The sequence below is a fragment of the Pristiophorus japonicus genome, chromosome 12 (genome assembly GCF_044704955.1).
Source record: "Pristiophorus japonicus isolate sPriJap1 chromosome 12, sPriJap1.hap1, whole genome shotgun sequence".
Classification (NCBI taxonomy): Eukaryota; Metazoa; Chordata; class Chondrichthyes; family Pristiophoridae; genus Pristiophorus; species Pristiophorus japonicus.
The window spans coordinates 193,949,896-193,969,347 of NC_091988.1; the positions used below are offsets into that span (position 1 = coordinate 193,949,896).

At 44.5% G+C, this 19,452-nt stretch overlaps 1 protein-coding gene across 17 annotated transcripts in view; it reads left to right on the top strand.

Annotated features, from left to right (window-relative positions):
• The first annotated feature begins 2,656 nt into the window (after nucleotides 1-2,656).
• Nucleotides 2,657-19,452, top strand: part of zmynd8 (zinc finger, MYND-type containing 8) — a 106,410-nt gene continuing 89,614 nt past the window's right edge. For 13 of the 17 annotated variants that reach the window (XM_070896347.1, XM_070896355.1, XM_070896359.1 and 10 more), the window contains exons 1-2: nucleotides 2,657-2,742; nucleotides 19,228-19,310. In XM_070896347.1, coding sequence (XP_070752448.1) covers nucleotides 2,729-2,742; nucleotides 19,228-19,310 — 97 coding nt within the window. In that variant the 5' untranslated portion in view covers nucleotides 2,657-2,728. Of the gene's footprint in view, nucleotides 2,743-3,180; nucleotides 3,200-16,251; nucleotides 16,297-18,703; nucleotides 18,775-19,199; nucleotides 19,311-19,452 lie in introns of those variants that run through there. The other 4 variants (XM_070896350.1, XM_070896351.1, XM_070896352.1 and 1 more) reach the window with 4 other exon arrangements.

The following is a 19,452-nucleotide window of genomic DNA, read 5'->3' on the forward strand; positions in this document are numbered from 1 at the left end:
CAGCAACATGATGATGCCATTTTGTCACTGATTGCATCATTGTGAAACACTCTGTCAACAGTCTCTTTCAAGGTTTCTCTCCGGCCTTTTTTAACCCTGCAACTGGGTGGGCAATTTAAATGGCCACAGCGATGTACTCCCTCCGATACAGCTGCCTTCATGTTTGCAATTTTAACCTACCTTTTTGAGCAGGTGAGTGTGACATCCTCTGGAAGGCAGCAGGGTCCTTCTTTAAATATACAGGTGACATCCTCGGGGTCCAACTGCAATTTTAACCCAAGGCCTGCATGGGGAAGCTGTGAAAGCTTCCCCGCCAGGCAAACATGGCAGCAAACGTATCTGGGGCCAGAAAAGGCATAGAAAGCTGTTAATTTAAATCTGTTTTTGTTTCCTTGTGGGCCAGGAGGAGTACTCCTGCACCAGGCCCCACTCGGAAACCTTGGGCCTTCTATTCCCCGGGAATCTCTCCTCGTTCCCGACCATGATGCCCTCCTGATCCCCGCCTAGCCACTTACCAACTTCTCCCAAGTTCCTCGTGCCCTAGCCCTGAATATACCTTTTTCTCTAGTTTCACTCCTACCTCCACTGAGGTCTTGTCCATGAGACACATCCACTGTTCCCTTAACCCCATAACTGCTGACCATCCAACTTCCCTTCCTGGCCCCCATGCTAGCTGACATGTTAGGTTCCCTTTTCTCAGGTATAGCCCCCTTCCCTTTCAAAACCCTTTTCATCAACCCCTCCTCAAAAATCCACCCTTGACTCCTCAACCGGGAAAATTTCCTTCATCTGCAACTTCCCTTTCCTCTCCAAAGTCTTTCAACATCACCTCCCTAATCTTTGCCCATCTTTTCACATATCCAAGTTCACACACCTTCTGCATCTGGCACAGCACTTAGACAGCTCCAACCAGAGTCACAAGTGACATCCACTGTGACAGTGCCTTATCCACCCTTGTCTTCCTTGCTCTCTCTGCAGCCTTTGACATGGTCAACTGTACCTTTCTCCTCCAACCCTCCCTTCCATTATCCAGTTAAGTGGGGTTGCTTTCTGCTTGCTTCTATCCTGTTCTATCTGGTCATAGCCAGAACAGCTCCATCAAAGAATCCTCTTCTAATGCTGCACCGTTACTTCTGGCTTCCTGCTCTTCCTCACCTGCATGCTGTCCCATGGTGACATCATTTGCAGGCATGGGGTCAGCTTGTACCTCAAGACTAATGACACCCAGCTTTCAACTACCTTTTTCAACCCCTCCACTACTTCTGTGTTGTCAGACTATTTGTCCAACATGCTGTCCTGGATGAGCTGCAATTTCCTCCAGTTAAACATTGGGAAGACTGAAGCCACTGTCTTCAGCGCCAGTCACAAATTCTATATATTTGCCCAATTCCATCCCCATCCCTGGCCACTGTCTCAGGCATCACGGGACTGTTTGTAACCTTGGCATCCTATTTGATCCCTATATACTCTCCATCACAAAGACTATCCACTTCCACCTCTCTAACATTGCCCCGCCTCTGTCTCCACTTCAGCTCATCTCCTCCTGATATCCTCATCCACGGCTTTGTCACCTTCAGACTCAACTATTGCAGTGCTTCCTGGTCTGCCTCCCATCTTGCTCCTCTGTAAACTTCAGCTCATCCGAAACACTGCTGCCCTTCTCCTATCTCGCACCCAATCCTGCTTCATCCATCACCTCTGTCCTTTCTGACCTGCATTGGCTCCTGGTTCTACAGTGCCTTAAATTGAAAATTCTCATTCTCGTGTTCAAATCCCTTCATGGCCTCACCCCTCCCTACCTCTAACCTCCTCCTGAATTCTGTGTTCCTCTGACCCTGGCTTCTTGTGCATCACCCTCCCTTTCCGCCACCATGGGTGTGTTCGGCCACCTCGGCTCTGGAATTACATTCACTAAATCTCCCCGCCTCTCCAGCCCCACTTTTTCTTTTAACACCTTTCTTAAAACTCGCTTCTTTAACCAAGCTTTTGGTCACTTCTAATATTTCCTTCTTTGGCTCAGCATCTATTTCTCTTCTGATTTCACCTCCGTGAAGCACCTTGGGATGTTTTTCTGTATTAAAGGGGCTATTATAAATTCAAGTAGTTCTTCACTGTGGATTGCAGTAGTGCATTTTGTTTTAATAAACCACTTCCATTTTTAAAATCTAATTAAATAGAAAAAGATTGCTGTATTTCATCGATGACACGATACAGTCTGATGTGTTTAAAAGAGCTTGAAACATTGGAGGAATCCCAATCATTAGATCAACACGGGGAGATTGTTTTCTTTATGAGATACAGTGGCTGTCATTTTACATTCAGGGAAAAGGACAATAACAGCAAGGCAATTTGTTAAAAATGCGTTGCCACGACAAAGTAGGCTATTCAGTAATTATCTTAGCTGTTTAGAATTGAACAACAGTTTGATATTAGTTGGTTTCTTTGATATTTTTGCTCCCTGCTGCTGAAACTGAGCCAAGCTTTGAATTCAAATTCTTTTCACAGAATGGCTTCTGTCTGCAAATGCTGTGCAGAGGTAACCATTCAGGAAGTGTTCTAGCCAATCAGCTTCAGTTTTATATGCTGGTAAAGAAGAGTGTCCAATTGCAGTTGAGGTATTTTGGAGACTGACAGATCATCAGGCATATGTGCCAAGCCCTTCTCTGAGCACTGAGTTACTGGCCACCATGTTTTTTTAAGTATTGACTTAACCCTGTGTTACAGTACAATGCAACCACAGAGGTAAGCACCAAACAGTTTATTTCATGTACTTTTAAAGTGTTAAAGATTATCTACATGTACTTTCAGGATCTGGCTGTTGTAAAAACTAGCAAACCAAGTACTTTCAGTAGTTGCAGTGGTAGAGTTTTACTTTCTGCTTCCCCTGGTCACATGTTAGTGTCATCCTGTTCAGTAGTGATTCTATTTAAAGTGTGATCAGCTGTATTTTATATATATATATATATATATACCTTAAGGGAGAATTTACTTTTGGTTCACACTGTTCTGATCCTCACTAATCAATTATAGTGGCCTTCTCTTTAACAGAAGGTGCTTGCCCTATTGTGTAGCTGAGTCACATGCCTGTTGGTGGGCAAATAGAAGAAGCAGTACAGAAGCAGGCAACTGCCCTACAGGGAGTCAAGGCAGGCTATAGCTAGTTTGAATTGCAAACAAGATCACCATCGTCACTAAGAAGGTAGGATACAGATTGCGCTGTCACAAAATTAAATGCAGATCTGCTTCTGTTAGCATTTAGTTCAGTATATCCCTTTTTAATGTGGCAAAGCAAAATGGCAAATTTCATGGGGGAGGGGTAAGAGGGTGAGCATGGAAAGGAACTGATGCACTGAAATTTTGGGATTAGATCAGAGATAGTTAATAATAGTGCAGTATGTAATGTGCACAGCCCAGATAGAGCCAGGCTGCTTTCAGAAAAGGAGGTTGTACCTGTGTGTGATGTTGAATACCTTTGTGCAGGAAAGACACACCGAGTCCCATACATGTGCAATCAGCAGCACAACAATGATGTATACAGACACGAACACATCTACTTTGTGTGTTTAATAACACAGAATGACTATGTACAGGAATGATGAACGCTATTCTATTTGTGAATGCAAACTGTATATTAATGCATCCAATTTTTTCCCCCTATTTTCTTCTGTTAACCGTAGTTAATTTGAATAATTGAGGATCTTGTCCTTCAGCATCCTGCGTCAGTAAGGTTTTCTCCTTGAACGGGAGGGTAGGATGTTCTGGCCTGTAACCATCCACCCTGGATGTCATCAATGCTTCCCTGCCTTCAACTTGCAGAGCATCTTTCTCTTGCCCGCCAACCTGGCTAAAACTAGTCACATTTGCTGCCTTGTGGCCTGTGATTCAAACCGTAGTTGGCCATTTGTAGCTGCCTTCTATTAAGTTTTTGAATAAGCTTTATTTTGCTCTCCAGTGAAAAAAAACTGAGTCCAAAATGGATGTTGGCTAGCCTGGGAAGACAAAGTGTTAAACTGTTAACATAGTGTTCTGTAAGTGTGAGTGCTGTTGTAGGAATACAGCAAGACATCAAGGAAATCTGCTTTTTACAGTCATCTCCCAATTGTCAGTTTGAATTAACTACTGCACGGCAATAATTTAAACTTATTTTTATGCCAATGTAAAACATTACAGTGCAGAACAGTACTGTCTTTTTAAAAAAAAAAAAGTATTTTCTTGTTATTTATTTACCCTGGCCGTCTTTGCATTAGCTACACAGAGAGGCATATGCCACTATGAATCGATGCACAAAAAGATCACAGTGATGACTGGACTCCCTTTTTCTCTCTTGCTGCCTTCCCCTCCCCCGCCGCCCCGGGGGCGGGGGAGTGGGGGGAGGGAGGCTGTGGGAAACACAGACAATTGTAAAAATGTCTCTCCCTGCAGCAATGCAGCTGCATTCAGGAATTACTAGTGTGGGAAATCGTGGAGACAACCCATGTAGCTAGCCGCTTTATGGCACTCTATAGCCAATGTGTACTGTGCTGCCCGTCTCCCTTTTTTTTAATGGTTATTGATTCTTAAAGTCTGCATACTTATCGGCCAAGGCTTAAAGCAAACGTTTAGCCCTTTGACAGTGTGATGTTGGAAGGAATGAAGAAAGGACGATACAGCAGATATTTGCCAGTTGAGTGAATGGGAGCTGAAATTGTGTCTCTCAAAGGGCTCTGTCCCATTCTTTCTGTCTATCACTTAAAATACATGCTCTCATTCAGTTCTTTTGGTGAGTTTATAACCGATTACAAAGAGAGAAAGACTGCAGAAGTGGCACTAGCAGCTTAGACTGGCCACAGCTCAGTGTTTTCAGCTTCTTCAACCCTAACTGTGCTGTGCACAAGAAGTATTTATTTTGATCAAGATGTGAACTGGTATGCAGTTTGTCAAAATACTGTGAATTACTCACACCCCCCCCCCCCCCATATTTTAAAATTGCTGTAAACAATTTTGATGATTGATTAATAAAGCATTGGCCCATATAGTTGAAGGTTCAAGGGTTTTTTCGGTTACCCAGTGCTTGTTTCGCTTTCTTTTTTTTTTCCTTTTTTTTCAAACTGCACTGGGCTCTTACTGTGGCTCAGTGATGAATGTATTAGAACATAAGAACATAAGAAACAGGAACAGGAGTAGGCCACACGGCCCCTCGAACCTGATCCGCCATTCAATAAGATCATGGCTGATCTGATCATGGACTCAGGTCCACAACCCTGCCCACTCCCCATAACCCCTTATCCCCTTATCGTTTAAGAAACTGTCTATTTCTGTCTTAAATGTATTCAATGTCCCAGCTTCCACAGCTCTCTGAGGCATCGAATTCCACAGATTTGTAACCCTCTGAGAGAAGAAATTTCTCCTCATCTCAGTTTTAAATGGGCAGCCCCTTATTCTAAGATCGTGCCCTCTAGTTCTAGTCTCCCCCATCAGTGGAAACATCCTCTCTGCATCCACCTTGTCGAGCCCCCTCATAATCTTGTACGTTTCGATAAGATCACCTCTCATTCTTCTGAATTCCAATGAGTAGAGGCCCAACCTACTCAACCTTTCCTCATAAGTCAACCCCCTCATCTCCGGAATCAACCTTGTGAACCTTCTCTGAACTGCCTCCAAAGCAAGTATATCCTTTCATAAATATGGAAACCAAAACTGCACGCAGTAGTCCAGGTATGGCCTCACCAATACCCTGTACAACTGTAGCAAGACTTCCCTGCTTTTATACTCCATCCCCTTTGCCATGAAGGTCAAGATTTCATTGGCCTTCCTGATCACTTGCTGTACCTGCATATTAACCTTTTGTGTTTCATGCACAAATACCCCCATTGTGAGAGATGGGGTGGTGCTGAGCCATTCAGACCATGAGTGTCCAGACAGGTTTCATTCCTGGTGTCTGTTGGGTTAGCTGATCTCGGCTGGATCAGCAGTGGGGCCACAATATTAGGCCTCCATATTCACTCCCCTACAGCTCCTGAACTTGATTGCTATCCAGTAACTCGAACAGGACAATGTCCATGTGAGAATAGGATGCTGTAATGTCCCACAGTGCAATAGCTGCAGGCACTCATTGAATGGGCATATTAAAAATGGCCATTTTGGTAAGTTACTGGGCTGCTGCTGTCAACTGGAAAGCCGTCACTATATACCTTGTTTGAGCCCCTTCAATAAGCTTTTAATTCTGCCCACAGCACTGGCCTCCCAGCTCAAAGTCATGAGTAACATCTCCCACATCTGTTCCCATCTTTCCCGCAACTTCATGTTTGAACGCCTCCAATCACGTTCCTGCTCCCGCCATAGCACTAAAACGGCATTTATCAAAGTCACGTAGTCTGTGACCATGGCAAACTATCCCTCCTCATTCTTTTCGACCTGTCTGCAGCCTTCAACATGTTTGACCACACCATCCTTCTCCAGCGCCTCTCCTCTGTTGTCCAGTTGGATGGGACTTCACTCACCCAGTTCCATTCTTATCTATACAGTCATAGCTAGAGAATCACTTGCATTGGCTTCTTTTCCCGCTCTTGCACATTTACCTCTGAGGTCCCTCAAGGATCTTCCTTGGCCCCTTCCTGTTCCTTATCTACACGTTGCCCCTCGGCGACATCATCTGAAAATGCAATGTTAGGTTCCACATGTATGCTGACGCCATCCAGCTCCATCACCACCTCTCTGAATCCCTGCACTGTCTCTGATTTGTCACGATGCTTGTCTGACCATCCGGTGCTGGATGAGCAGAAATGTCCTAAATATTGGGACGATAAAAGCCATTGTCTTCGGTCCCTGCTAAAAACTATGCTCCTGAGCCACCGACTCGAATCCTCTCTCTGGTCACTGCGAGACTGACCCAGACCGACGGTAACCTTGGCGTATAATTTGAGTCTGAGATAAGCTTCTGACCACACATCCGCTCCATCACCAAGACACCTACTTCAAACTCGTCTACTTCTGAAACCATCATCCATGCATTTGTTACCTCAAGATTTGATTATTCCAATGCCTTTCTAGCTGGCCTCCCATCTCCCACCCTCCAAAAACTTGAACTCATCCAAACCTCTGCTGCCCATATCCTCTAACTCACACCACCATTGGCAGCCGTGCCTTTAGATGTCTGGACGCTAGGCTCTTAAATTCCCTCCATAAGCCTCTCTACACTTCTTTCTCTCTCTTCCTTTTAAGATACTCTTTTTAAAACCTACCTCTTTATCAGTCCTAATAGCTCCTTATGTGGTTCGGTGTCATTTTTTTTTGATAACACTCCTGTGAAGCGCCTTGTGACATTTTACAATGTTAAAGGGGCTATATAAATCGAAGTTGTTTGATTGTTTGAGTCCTTTCCATAAGGTCTTCATCCTGCCTACAGCACTGACCTCCCAGCTCAAAGTCATGAGTAATATCTTTGTGTCTCTGGCTTTGACTCCCTGGCTGTCTCCACAACTGTGGCATTTTGTTTGACGTTGAGCTGAACTTCAAGTTTCACATTCATTGGGTGACATTGACTCTTTTTATAACCCCGTTAGCACCTCCGAGTGGGTGGGGGGGGGCGGGGGTGGTGGGGGGAGGCGCTAATGGACTGCAATGGCGTTTCTGCCCGGGGGTGGGGGGGTCGTTACCGCCTCCAGGGAAATTGCCCTGGAGGTTTGGATGGGGTGGGGGGGGGGGGGCTGTCTCAGCAGCGGCGCGCCCTGCAATTAACACGGCGGGCTGGCGCGCAACCGGTGATGACATCATCGCCATGCGCGCCGACCTCTTAATATACAAGGGAATTGCCCCACGGGCCGCGGGGCTGGCGCGAGTGTACGTCATGGCCGTGAAGCTGGCGGACATCAGCTGCCGGTACACCCCTTAAAAGGGAGGCCTATAGCGCCCAGGCCGCCATCTTTATTTGTCGGCCGCCATCGTGCAGCCCGGTATTCTGTTTTGGGTGCCGGGCTGCTGGCCCGATCTCGCGTGTCTCTGGTGGCCCAGTGGCGGCCACCGAATGGCCATGCAGAGTGCGCAGCGGCCCTTTAATTGAAGGGGAGGGGCGTGTAGTGCTGAGCTCAGCATCACGCTACCGCCCCGGGATCGCCCCCTCAAAGGAAGCGGAGTGTCGGAGACAGCGCTCCGCCTCCTTTTGAGGGGCGTATGGCCCAATTCCATGTCGGGGGCGGTAAAAGTCCCGGCTCCGGAAGGTTACCGCCCCAATCGGGGCAAGGGTTGGAACAGTAGTAGTGATGTTGGGGAGGGCATCAAACAGGAAATTAGGGGTGCGTGCAATAAAGGTGCAGCAGTTATAATGGGTGACTTTAATATGCACATAGATTGGGCTAACCAAACTGGAAGCAATACGGTGGAGGAGGATTTTCTGGAGTGCATAAGGGATGGTTTTTTAGACCAATATGTCGAGGAACCAACTAGGGGGGAGGCCATCTTAGACTGGGTGTTATGTAATGAGAAAGGATTAATTAGCAATCTCGTTGTGCGAGGCCCCTTGGGGAAGAGTGACCATAATATGGTGGAATTCTGCATTAGGATGGAGAATGAAACAGTTAATTCAGAGACCATGGTCCAGAACTTAAAGAAGGCTAACTTTGAAGGTATGAGGCGTGAATTGGCTGAGATGGATTGGCGAATGATACTTAAGGGGTTGACTGTGGATGGGCAATGGCAGACATTTAGAGACCGCATGGATGAACTACAACAATTGTACATTCCTGTCTGGCATAGAAATAAAAAAGGGAAGGTGGCTCAACCGTGGCTATCAAGGGAAATCAGGGATAGTATTAAAGCCAAGGAAGTGGCATACAAATTGGCCAGAAATAGCAGCGAACCTGGGGACTGGGAGAAATTTAGAACTCAGCAGAGGAGGACAAAGGGTTTGATTAGGGCAGGGAAAATGGAGTACGAGAAGAAGCTTGCAGGGAACATTAAGACGGATTGCAAAAGTTTCTATAGATATGTAAAGAGAAAAAGGTTAGTAAAGACAAACGTAGGTCCCCTGCAGTCAGAATCAGGGGAAGTCATAACGGGGAACAAAGAAATGGCGGACCAATTGAACAAGTACTTTGGTTCGGTATTCACGAAGGAGGACACGAACAACCTTCCGGTTATAAAAGGGGTCGGGGGGTCTAGTAAGGAGGAGGAACTGAGGGAAATCCTTATTAGCCGGGAAATTGTGTTGGGGAAATTGATGGGATTGAAGGCCGATAAATCCCCAGGGCCTGATGGACTGCATCCCAGAGTACTTAAGGAGGTGGCCTTGGAAATAGTGGATGCGTTGACAGTCATTTTCCAACATTCCATTGACTCTGGATCAGTTCCTATGGAGTGGAGGGTAGCCAATGTAACCCCACTTTTTAAAAAAGGAGGGAGAGAGAAAACAGGGAATTATAGACCGGTCAGCCTGACATCGGTAGTGGGTAAAATGATGGAATCAATTATTAAGGATGTCATAGCAGTGCATTTGGAAAGAGGTGACATGATAGGTCCAAGTCAGCATGGATTTGTGAAAGGGAAATCATGCTTGACAAATCTTCTGGAATTTTTTGAGGATGTTTCCAGTAGAGTGGATAAGGGAGAACCAGTTGATGTGGTATATTTGGACTTTCAGAAGGCGTTCGACAAGGTCCCACACAAGAGATTGATGTGCAAAGTTAGAGCACATGGGATTGGGGGTAGTGTACTGACATGGATTGAGAACTGGTTGTCAGACAGGAAGCAAAGAGTAGGAGTAAATGGGTACTTTTCAGAATGGCAGGCAGTGACTAGTGGGGTACCGCAGGGTTCTGTGCTGGGGCCCCAGCTGTTTACACTGTACATTGATGATTTAGATGAGGGGATTGAGTGTAGTATCTCCAAGTTTGCGGATGACACTAAGTTGGGTGGCAGTGTGAGCTGCGAGGAGGATGCTGTGAGGCTGCAGAGCGACTTGGATAGGTTAGGTGAGTGGGCAAATGCATGGCAGATGAAGTATAATGTGGATAAATGTGAGGTTATCCACTTTGGTGGTAAAAACAGAGAGACAGACTATTATCTGAATGGTGACAGATTAGGAAAAGGGGAGGTGCAAAGAGACCTGGGTGTCATGGTACATCAGTCATTGAAGGTTGGCATGCAGGTGCAGCAGGCGGTTAAGAAAGCAAATGGCATGTTGGCCTTCATAGCAAGGGGATTTGAGTACAGGGGCAGGGAGGTGTTGCTACAGTTGTACAGGGCATTGGTGAGGCCACACCTGGAGTATTGTGTACAGTTTTGGTCTCCTAACCTGAGGAAGGACATTCTTGCTATTGAGGGAGTGCAGCGAAGGTTCACCAGACTGATTCCCGGGATGGCGGGACTGACCTATCAAGAAAGACTGGATCAACTGGGCTTGTATTCACTGGAGTTCAGAAGAATGAGAGGGGACCTCATAGAAACATATAAAATTCTGACGGGGTTAGACAGGTTAGATGCAGGAAGAATGTTCCCAATGTTGGGGAAGTCCAGAACCAGGGGTCACAGTCTAAGGATAAGGGGTAAGCCATTTAGGACCGAGATGCGGAGGAACTTCTTCACCCAGAGAGTGGTGAACCTGTGGAATTCTCTACCACAGAAAGTTGTTGAGGCCAATTCACTAAATATATTCAAAAAGGAGTTAGATGAGGTCCTTACTGCTAGGGGGATCAAGGGGTATGGCGAGAAAGCAGGAATGGGGTACTGAAGTTGAATGTTCAGCCATGAACTCATTGAATGGCGGTGCAGGCTAGAAGGGCCGAATGGCCTACTCCTGCACCTATTTTCTATGTTTCTATGTTTCTATGAATCCTGAACCCAAGAATTCCCTCCCAAAACCACATCGCATTGCTATCTCTGTTCCCAACTTGTAAAGCCTCTTTAAAAATTTATATCTTAGACCGTGATTTTGGTTTCACCTAAAATACTTCACATTTTGATTGGTCTACCCCCCACCCCCCCAAACTGCTGTGAAATGACCGAGTATTGTAAATGTGTGTATTTTTTCCTTTTTTTAAAATTTGGACATTTATTTTTAAAAGAGTGCAGGAGCTCACGTTACACATGGAGCATTTAGATTGTTACATAACACTACATTTGCTCCAACAATATGTGCATTATCTGTAGAATTTGCTGTGGTTCCTGAGTAGCAATAGAAAACTCCTGGGCTGCAATAATGTCACACTGATGCCTGACTTATGGTTGTGATTCGATGGCCAATCTGCCAGCTGACAAACCTGCACTGCTGACTCCGGGGGCTGTTTCTTTTGTAAATCATGTCGCTGAAGGGCCAAGTCCACAGTGCAGACCAACAGCAAGGTCAGGCAGTGGTGATACAGATTTTGTGTTTTTTAAAATCCTATAGATAGTAGGAGGAAGGGCGGGCCTGAGCAAATGAGGAATTTTGAGGCCCTATCTTTGTCAGTGTGAGTGGCTCAGAAGCAAGACAATAGTCAGGAGTACGTGCTGCACAACTGTCTGGTAATGTGTGTCCATTGTAACACTAGCCAGATTCAAGTGGAGGCTGTGCAGGCAATGGGTGGGGGAGGGGACTTTGAAGCTCAATGGTAAAAAAAATTAAGCATCCAAAATCACCCCATCGGTAAGTTTTAAAGCTATGGACTTTATTAGTAGAAGATGGCCACCACTTCTCTCTCATTCTTTTAATGTACAGTTCTATAAAAAGAGTTGAACAGGGATTTGGTAAAATGTCTCAGGAGCTTGCACTGTTGACATAATTCAAAGAATTTGGTAGTTCGGCATTAAAGAGTTTGATTTTTGAATGGTTTGTTTTACTAAGCTTTATCAAATGCCTAAACTATTTTTATAAATTGAAAAAGTGGTCTGGTAGAAACCATTTGCACACTAGCCTGGTCAATTTTAGATGATTTTAATTTGCAGTGTTCAAATTTAAAGTACCCTGAATGTACACTCCCAGTTACATGGCCTGAAACTATTAAGTATCTTGCCGAAGAAGGTTAAAATGTAGCAAGTGACTGCATTTTCATATGACTTAATTCTCCCCCCCTGTGCCCCCCCCCCCCCCCCCCCCATTTATTGCAGAGGAAAGGTTTTTTTTAAATGGTGATCTCTACTCCTGTACCACAGACTGACCTAAAGAATAACATTCATTGACCGGACCTACCTGGATTATTTTATCTTTCATCATTATTTTTAATAAAGTCTAAAAATGGCTGTGCTGGCAGGGCCTACATGGAACAACAAAATGTATTGAAAATCATAATCGTAAAAACCACTTTCCATGTTGTGGAGGACTGAAAATAGCGGTTTTTTTTTGGCAGCTTTTTAAATCCCCCTCCTCCTCCAAGTGTCTGTGTATCTATCTGTCTGCGTACATACATACTTTTGTGTTTCTTACAATCTAGGCTGCAATGCAGAAAGATGCTGTCTGAAACAAGGTAGCAGCAGCTGTACAGCTTTTGCTGCAAACCAATCATATCCTCCCATGTAGCATTTAGCCAATCGAGGCGCAGAATAGGTTAAAGATTGACAATTGCAGTAGCCGGACTCGGAAAGGCCTTCTGGAAATTTCCTCCATCTTTGTTCCACCAAAACAAGGTAAATTCAGCCAAGCTGATGAACTTTATATATTTTTAGTGGTTAAAAGAAGGTAGGATACTCTCTGTCGTTTATGTAATATACACTACACGGCTAAAATGAAGCAGTTTCTGCAGTTTTGTTAACAATTTGTATTTGGTGCTGATGGGATATGCTGTACAAGCTGTGAGACAAGAACAAACAGCCCAGTGCATTGACTCCTTGCGCCTCCTTTGTAACGTGCCGTCAGCTCTGTTCTACATTTATTTTATTGTTACAATTGCTATAGCAAAAACACCCCCAAAAAATGATTAAAATACTGATGTAATTCAGTGGCTAGGAGAAGCAGATGTCATGCCCAAGGTAAAAAGCTGGTTCAAACCGGTCTGAGCAAGTCTCCCATTGCTGCATCTGCAATGGAGCTGCTTTTTCTGTAAATATTTCAAGCCCACTGAAGGAGAGTCAGTCGTTTTTTTTTAAGAATTTGGGCTACATTTGCTGAGCTGTAAAGAATAAAATGCAGCTTCCACGTTTTCAGATTACAGCTAAAGATATTTTCTAGAAAAGATCATCGGGATTCTCACTGGCATTTAACACCAATGTAACGTTCTTTTGATTTTGTTTTTATTCTGTGTGGAATAGTTGCTCAATTAAAAGTGTTGCTTCCATTCAGCACAGTGGCTGCCTTGCAGTGCAGCATGATGCAGTTACTTGCTTTTGATTAATAGACTTAATTGTGCCCTAAATGGTTCTGTAGTAAAGGATTGCAGGTTTGACATTTGCCAAAGTGATTATGGAGAGTGCCACCATTTTAGGCACAGACAGGAGCAGACCGACAGTGCCAGGTTCCATTTTTAGACTCTGCATATTGTAAACATTTTGTACAGGGCAAGTAACTGGTTGACAATGGTGTATGTAGAGCAACTGAGCTACCTCACTGCTTACAGGGTTTCTGTTTTTTCATTAAAAAAAGCCCAACAAATTCTGGGGAAAATTAATTCCATAGCAGTCTATATATTTAAAATATAAATGCTCAGAACTACTCAATATCTGTACAACCAAGGGACAGTTTGCTTATCAATTGGGGATTTTTTATGGTTGTATATAAAGTAGGAGGTGTAGGCGAGATAAACTGTGTACCAAGCCATTCTTTTTGTTGAGACATTTATAATGAATCCTTGAGTGCACTTTCTCTCGGTTTGTGTGGACACACAAAATATTAATGCTATTATTTTTAGAAAGAAAAGACAGACTTGCATTTATATAGCGCCTTTCATGACCACCGGACGTCTCAAAGCGCTTTATAGCCACTGGAGTACTTTTGGAGTGTAGTCACTGTTGTAATGTGGGAAACATGGCAGCTAATTTGCACACAGCAAGCTCCCACAAACAACACTGATAATGATTTGTTTTTGTTATGTTGATTGAGGGATAAATATTGGCCAGGACATCGGGGATAACTCCCCTGCTCTTCTGCGAAATTGTGCCATGGATCTTTAAGTCCACCTGAGAGAGCAGACGGGGCCACGGTTTAATGTCTCATCCAAAAGATGGCACCTCTGACAGTACAGCACTCCCTCAGTACTGCACTGGAATGTCAGCCTAGTTTTATGTGCTGAAGTCCCTGGAATGGGACTTGAACCCACAATGGGTTCTGAAGAGGCGAGTGGTGTGACCCACTGAGCCACAGCTGACACTAGGGTAGCAAATAGCCAGCTATCTTCTACTACAAAGTAACCTTGTAATATACTCATCTGTTAGTTGCACGATTCAGTTATTATCTATTTGCTTTCATCACAAACTTCTGTAAGATGAACATAGACCGTACTCAGTTTCACTGCACAAGGAAGTAGGTCTGTGGCCGGTAAGTCATTGCAGGTTTTCTACTTATTCCACTCGAAATCAAAATTGCATATGGTGTACTGTCAAAAAATAACATGATCAAAATGGGTTTCGACCTAATAGCTTGAGGTTCAGGTGATTTACATAATCCATGTACTGTACCCAGCCCTTTGCTGTAGGGCACAGTATGTACAATCGTGTACATTGTACTGTCATGAGGGAGTATTGTGGGTTAAATGTTGAAGTCCCCTCCCACCCCAAATATAATCTGTGAGTTGTGTTTCCTGAGCCTGACTCATTTTATGGTGTTTGCAATCCCATTTATTATAAACGGTCCCTTCTGGTTCTCTATTGTGCACTGAATGTTTTATTGTGTATGTTTTTAGTATCCCATTACGACATTTTGTAGAATTAAATTACGCATGATTCTTCATACAGCAGGCATAGGGAAGAGGTTAGAACTCACTATGACGAATATCACAAGTTGAAGGTGACTTGATAACGTGAGAGCAGCAGACGGTTATTTTCAGTCTTGCCATTGGGGCTATTTATTATCTTTGTGCTGGCTTTGATGTACAGTATTTATAACACACGTGTATCATTTATAAAACATTGTGATTTGAGGAGAAAAATCAATAGACAACGAGTTGGAAAAGAATAGATACAAGAAAAGTGAACACGTGTTTTACTGATGTAGCCTGACACTTGTGGCCAATTTTACAGTTCATTATTTCAACAGCATCTTTCTCTTTTTTTCTTTTCACCTCCCATCCCCTTGGAGTTTTGGCCTTGCTGCTGAAGGTATTGGCTCATGCTGAGGTATCAATTCAGTAGGGGTTGGCCATTTTTTGTATGTGAGCCTTAATAATGAGCATCAGCATGTATTCGACTGTGGGGATGGAGGCTGGTGGGGAGCTGACCTGGTCCTGCCCTGTCCTTGTTTGACATCTATGAGGAAGTCTTAATCATTTGAATAGCAGCAACTATAACAGATTCAAAAAGCTTGAGACCAATTGTGAGAAAATGGCTGTGACCATGGTGTTTTAACATTGCGCCTGCCCCGTGTACAACAAAACATTTTCTCGACCAGATTGGTGAGATACCAACTGAATTTATTGGCAAAGTCACCAATATTAATTTTTATTTGAAAATATGTCATAGATTCTAAGGCCGTTTGTGAAAAAATGGTTGGCATCATGTGGCGTAGCGAATTATCCATATTTATACCTATCCCTGCAGCCTTCATCAGCAACAACAACTTACATTTATATAGCATCCCAAGGCTGTATTCACGGGAACGATTATCAAATAAAGTTTGACACTGAGCCACAGAGACATTAGGGCAGGTCAAAAGCTTGGTAAAAGGGGTAGGTTTTAAGGAGTGTCTTTAAAGGAGGAGACAGGTGGTGAGGCAGAGAGGAATTCAAGAGCTCTGAGCCTGGACAGCTGAAAGCACGGCCACACATGGTGGATTGAAGGAAATCAGGCACTATGTAAATGCAAGTTGCTGTTTTAGAGCTTGTTTCTATTGTAGAACATTTTGGGAGAGCAAGAACAAAGTGGTGGCAGCAGCTGTTTGCTACTGGGCTGTTTTTTCTGGCTATAGGTGAATAACCTTTACAGATCTGCATGAGCATTAACATTGTAGCTTGCACAAGTGGAATTTTTACAACTATTATCTTTTGCTCCTGTAACTTCCACTAATGACTGGGGAAGCTCCTATTGCTGAGTGAAGACATTGTCAAAAGAAGAATGGGACTGCTTCAGCTTGTCAATAGCCATATTTATTTAATACCTTTGTTCCACACCCCGCCAATCCCCACCACCCGACACTGCTTGTGTTTACTTTGCAGATAGTGGTGATGTTCCCATTGTTGAGACACTTGCGAACCACAATCTTTGGTAGGTTGATGCCTTCAAATTCTATGCCAATGTAATTGCTGGCTTTATCTATTGTTAACGAGCTGATGGCATTAGCAGTGGAGCCTGGGGCAGTTTAAGCTGGGCTAGAAGAACATAAGAAATAGGAGCAGGAGTAGTCCATTTGGCCCCTCAAGCCTGCCATTCAATAAGATCATGGCTGATCTGATCTTGGCCTCAACTCCACTTCCCTGCCTACCCATAGCCCTTGACTCCCTTATCGTTCAAAAATCTGTATCTCCACCTTTAAATATATTCAATGACCCAGCCTCCACAGCTCTCCCTAGGGTAGAGAATTCCAAAGATTCACAACCCTCAGAGAAGAAATTCCTCCTCATTTCCATTTTAAATGGGCGACCCCTTATTCTGAGACTATGCCCCCTAGTTCTAGATTCCCCCACTAAGGGAAACATCCTCTCTGCATCTACCCTGAAGTGTCAACTTGGTTCGCTCTCATTTTGCCTCTAAATCGGAAAGTTTGGGGTTCAAGCTCCACTTTAGGACTTCAACAAAGTATTGGGGGAGTCCTGCATTCTCAGAGCTATCATCTTTTGAAAAAGACTTCAAACTGAAGCCCTGTCTGCCAGTTAAGAGGGACATAAAAGATCTCGGGGCCGAAATTCAGGTTCTCGGTAAGACCCGTTACTGCCTGTTTGCGGCGGCCATGCGGTGGAATCCCGTGGCCGACGCTTTGTGGTCAACTGGCCGCCCCAACCCAAATTCAGGTGGCGGATATTTCGGCCTGTCCCCACTTCCGCCCCGCTGCTGATGACCGCCACAAAGCGTGTCTTAAAAGTGCGCACCGTCACTCTCCCTCACATGCAGAATACTGCACCCCAAATTCACTGCCATAAAATCACTCCCCCGCCGTGCTTTCTCTGTCGGTGCACCTTCTCCTCACCGTGTGCGGCCCAGCAGCGCAGCGGCCCTTCAAGGGGAGGGCCCACTGCCGCGGCCGCCATGTCTTTATTTTTCCCGGCCGACTTCCCGATCGGCTGGCAAAATAATGCCCACGGGTTCAGCCGGGCTGCCAACAGGCAGCCTGGCACCCCCTCTTAAGTACCAGGCTGCTGGACCGGCCAAAACCCTCCCTGGTGGCCCAGTGGCGGAAGATAAAAAAATGTCCGATTCTCTCCCCTTTAACTGAAGGGAGAGAGCGTGGTGACGCACATGCGCTGTGACATCACCATCGCTCCGCCGCTGATTGACAGCGGCGGAGCCCCGAACCCACCCCAACTTCTGCCCCTCAGCCTGCCTTAGCACCTCACTTCCGCCCCCACTATGACCGACTTCCGGTCCAACTTACAAAAAAAAGGCGAGTCCTCGAAAATTGCCGGAAAGGCCGCCTCAACGATCCTGGCGGAAAAAAACTTGAAGGAAAAAGCTTTCTGGCGGCCCTGAATTTCGGCCTCCTCGTGGCAATATTTGAAGGAGCGCAGGAGAATTCTACCTGACAAATGTTATCCCTCATCATTGGCATTTGTGGGAGCCTGCTGTCTGCAAATTGGCAAAGATGTTTGCCTGCATACCAACAGTGTCCAAGACCTAGCTCTGTAAAGCCCGTGTGGTGGCTGGTGTGCAACGGCCACCACACGTTAAAAAAATCCACGCACAGGCATCCTCCACCCTTCAAGATGTAGTTCGGGACCTGGAATATTGGGTCCTTCATTGAAACACCTGTGAACTTATCCTTTTTTGGTGTGGAAGCAAATCATCCTCGCTTCGAGGGACTGCCTATGATGATGATGACCAACAGTGTCTACACTTCAAAAGCAATTAATTGGCTGTGAAGTACTTTGGGACATCAAGTTCTTTTTAAAATGTTAAAAATGCAAATAGATTATTTAACGCCCTGGATTGGGTCTCATCAATTCAATTCCGTTCGCCTTTCCTCATAACATGCAGAGGTTTGAGTCACCCTTTCCTCCTCATTGGTGGCTCTCTTAAACCTCTCCAGTAAATCAATGATCCATTCCTCATGGGTAAGTGAAGCAAAAGGAAATGGATGTGCTCTTGTGCTATTAAGGGCATAAGTACATTGAGATTGATAATGTGAATCCATTTATCTTTGGTTGTTTGCATTTCAAAATTCTTAATAAAAGTGTAAATATGAAAAAAACAGTGTCTGGGCTTGGTACCTACAGCATAAAAAACAGTTTTAAGTTGGATGTTTTTGTTTACTTAACTGATGGAAACTCTTAATTGCCTTGTCAGCAGGTCCACCTCATGTATGATGCTGCCTTATTTATATGTTTGGGAAAACTAGAACATGAATTTTAGTAAAAATGTGCATTTGCCGATTAAACTGAGAGGAGCGTCTGATTTTTGTGTTAGTGCTGTGCACACTCTTGGGAATTGAACAGGTGTACTATTTTTCTGTGTATTATAGCTAGAAGCAAAGCTAGTTCGCCTTATCGGGTGACCAGACTACTACTAATCATTTGTAAGAAAAGTGTTCAGGTAGGTGAGCTGGCTCAGCAATCTCCATTGTAGTTTGCTATTATTGTCTACCTCAAGTTGTCTAAATCTTGTGCTAAAACTGGAAGTTTTCTTTCAAAAATGCAACAGTGTGATGGTGCTTAGCATTATGTCTTATTGGAGGAGAGGCTGAACAAAGGGAAGCTGAAATGTGTTTCTTTTGGGGAAGGGGTGAAGAAACCACAGAAGAGCCAACCGTAGGTGGGTATATTGCTTCTTAGAGTAGGCCATATATGAGCCCTTTTGGTGCTATGACCTTAATAGCACCAGGGCAGGCGGATTTGGGAAGTGGTTTTAAAAAAAAAGGATTAACTTTCTCAAATACCCTCCTAAAAATAATGTTTTCTTTTCAAAATACATTTGCTGTGTCTGATCCTGTGGATTTTCTGCAATATTTTTTTCTCAAGTGGTTGATTTTGTTTTTCATTGATGTAGTTTGGCAGAGGACCTGCCTAAACAGGAGCAGGAAGAGGAGGAGGAGGAGGAAGAGGAAATGGAGATCTCAACCAGATCAAGAGGTGGGTGGAAATAGTCTTTGCATATTGTGTCCTGTCTTGTCCCATCGAGAGTGACTGTCAAATGTATCTGAAAATGATGAGGTGTCTCCGTGCTAATAAAATTATGGATTTATTGAAAGACATTGACATGGGTTTAACATGT